This window comes from Gavialis gangeticus, unplaced genomic scaffold, assembly GCF_001723915.1.
Source record: "Gavialis gangeticus isolate Ggan-Ray unplaced genomic scaffold, GavGan_comp1, whole genome shotgun sequence".
Taxonomy (NCBI): domain Eukaryota; kingdom Metazoa; phylum Chordata; order Crocodylia; family Gavialidae; genus Gavialis; species Gavialis gangeticus.
Window position 1 is genome coordinate 6,027,444 of NW_017729011.1, and position 2,959 is coordinate 6,030,402.

Consider the following 2,959-nt stretch of genomic DNA (forward strand, 5'->3'; position numbering starts at 1 on the left):
CAATGCCCAGGTGGCACAAGTAATTCACCTTCCCTCTGCCTGGCTCACAGCAACACCTGCAATGGCTGGGTCGGGCCCCTTTTCAAACTCAGTTCTGTTCCTGCCCCACGTGTGCAAGATGCACAGGGATGATGCAAGCTGCCTTGTCTTCCCACTTCTTCCAGAATCACAGGATAACTGTGCCTTCTCCTCACCACCTGCCCCAGGTACCCCAGCACAGCTCTGACCTCTGCCAGCCCAAAGCATGTTCTGCCCAGGGCTGGTCCCGCTGTGGCCTAGCTTTCCAGAAGCAGGTAAGATTTGTATCCATTGTTGGTAGCCAAGGAGCGGCAGCCCTGGAACACTGCGCTCCTACCATACCAGGAACCAGCATTTCATGGTGCTGCAATGAGGGAGTCTCTCTCCGGACCACTCAAGAGGTCATGCTCTGAATTAAAGGGGAGCTCAGATTTAGCAGCTCTACTGAGAGCTGCACTCCCTCCCTCCCCTGCCCCCAAAACAGGCTTGCACATACACACATGCCCGGTACCTTCAAGACGTTTTTCCAAGCTGCTGACATAACCCACGAGGCCAAACATCAGAGCCTGGAGCCGCATCCTGGCTTCAGAGGAGGGGAGTTTGAAGAGGTCAAAGGTCAGGCTCCAGGCATCTTCCTTGAGCTCCAGGGTGGCTCTGCCATTGTGCACCATGAGGGCAGCCGTCCTGTGCTCAAAGGCTTCTCTGCATAGGCAAGAGACTGAAGTGACACAGGGGCCTCAAAGCCAAGCACGGAGAGACTGGATCATCCGGCCCCACAGCAGGGGGACTGTGCAGGGGAGCTCACCTGAACTTTGTGCTGTAATCCTCAGAGATCCCGCTCTGGGCCATCTGAAACACAGAAACCACAGAGGAAGGCTGAGCTGCCAGTGACGGACAAGCGGGGAACAGATCCATTCTCACCTCATGCCTAGGTTAGGGCCATTCTACATCTACTCATCACCAGCGCAAGGCCCTACCTGCATCACTCCTGACACCACCCCAAACTCAAATAAAGGCAACACACCACCATCCCACCCCAATGCCACTTTGTCTCAAGTGTGCTGGAGAGCACTAGGATGTACATGCGCAGAGCAAAAACTGGTGGAGGCTTCCCAGCCGGGCTCTCAGGAGCACCACAGAAGCAGTGCAGACAGTGCCTTAGTGACCATCCAAGTCCTGGGACAGAGATGAGTCAGGCACACCCCCGCCACCAAATGTCAGAGTAGAGCCCAAGCTGCTTCAAAGGAGATTCCCTCATGCCAGACTATCTGCAGACGCCCTACTCCTTCTCTCTGCAGACAACACTCATGAGAAGATGGCTGCAGGGTGACCCACCAGGCATTACTGTTTCCCGCCCCATACACGTGGAGACACCAAGTGACTGAAACCCATTTCCAGCCCCAGGGCTGCAAGGCAGTTTGGCACGTTTTAGCCTGACACCACATCACCTGCACAGGGCAGATGGGCACAAGAAGCAGAGGGACAGGTCAGTGCATGGCCATACCCAACACACAGGGTGGATCAGTCATAGAACGTGAAGGACCCCCACAGTGCATGGAGTATGACCCTGAAGTTGCACGTGTCCCATCATGACTGCATCAGGCTCAGTAACTTGAGTCCAGAAGTTAGCCCAGAACTCGAGTAGCAGGAAGGCAGCCAAGAGAGATCACCCACCACTTCCTTTGATACCTTCTTCCATTGGTTAATCAGGCTATAAAGAACATGTGCCTTGTTTCCTATTTGAACGCGTCTGATTGTTTATCTTCCTGCCCTTAGCCCTTGTTATGGCTGCCTCTGATAAAGGAGCTTTTTAGTTCCCAGGATTTTCTCCCCAGGAGGGAGAATCTATACTGCAATCAAGGCAATCAATATCAATTACTGGCTTTAGAAGCCTGGATAATCACTTTTTACAGGTATAATCAAGGGCTCCATTTCTCTTATAGTTGTTTTGTTTTCCAGTTTCCCCGTGTTTGTTGTCAGGCCAATTCCAGTGGTTTTGAATAAACTGCTATACTCTGTGTTTTAAACTGCCTGCTTTAAACCATGTGAAATTTTAAGCTCCCTGCCTCTGCAGACCTGTTTCAGCTGGCTAGCTGCGAGTGGAGCCCTTTATAACCAACATCTCAGCTGTTACACAGCCCATGTTACCCACATGTCTTTCCAGCTTCTCCTGCGTGAAGTCAGTGCTCCAGACCTCAGATGCGTTGGTTACACTGAGGAAGACAAGAGTGGATGGGATTAGACCAGGGGAGGGCAACTGTTTTGGGCAGAGGGCTGCTTACTGAGTTCTGGCGAGCCAGCGAGGGCCGCATGACAGGCAGCCCAGGGCAGATAAATGTTAGTTTTCTACACTTTTTAGGGGCCCCGCGGGCTGGATAGAACGGCCTAGCGGACCACATCCGGCCCCTGGGCTGCATTTTGCCCACCCCTGGATTAGGAGGATCCTGTCAACCTGATGTCTGTCTATCCAGTGGCTGGAAGCAGCCTGGGCCTTTGTGCCAAAGGGAGAGCAGCCTTTGCCACCGGGGATGTTTTATGTCCCACGCTTTCGCTGGCCTCTTTTACCCTCTCCCCTTGCTCTGGGGAAGACCCAAACAAAGGGGCGCGACAGGTGCTGGAAACCCTCGTGCCGGAGCCAGGGTGAAGTTACCAGCACACAAGCGCCTCCGCTCCTAGGCCTCGGCTCAGCTGTGACGCGCAGGCGCAGAGGGAAGCGCCGGTTGCAGCCGCCGCCTTTCAGCGCCACACTCCCAGCCCTTGAAACCAAGGCACTGGGGCCGAGTCTCACACCCGGGCCGGGGCCCTCGCACCATGGCCTTGCGCCACGGACTTGAAGCCGGCGCCCGCTCCCCTGCAGCCGGGCGGGATCCCGTCCAGCGGACCCGAGCTCTGCGGGGGGCCCGAGCCCAGTGGCCGCCGGAGCCGCGCGGCACGGCACGAC

The 2,959-nt window shown here is 55.5% G+C and overlaps 1 protein-coding gene across 1 annotated transcript in view; it reads right to left on the reverse strand.

Annotated features, from left to right (window-relative positions):
- Nucleotides 1-2,858, reverse strand: part of CUNH9orf142 (chromosome unknown C9orf142 homolog) — an 11,671-nt gene extending 8,813 nt beyond the window's left edge. Inside the window, exons 1-4 of the mRNA XM_019510445.1 lie at nt 2,849-2,858; nt 2,171-2,231; nt 824-867; nt 530-720 (exon numbers count right to left, since the gene is read on the reverse strand). Of these exons, the coding sequence (XP_019365990.1) occupies nt 530-720; nt 824-867 (235 nt within the window). The 5' untranslated portion in view covers nt 2,171-2,231; nt 2,849-2,858. The remainder of the gene's footprint in view (nt 1-529; nt 721-823; nt 868-2,170; nt 2,232-2,848) is intronic.
- Between the last annotated feature and the right edge of the window lie 101 nt (nt 2,859-2,959).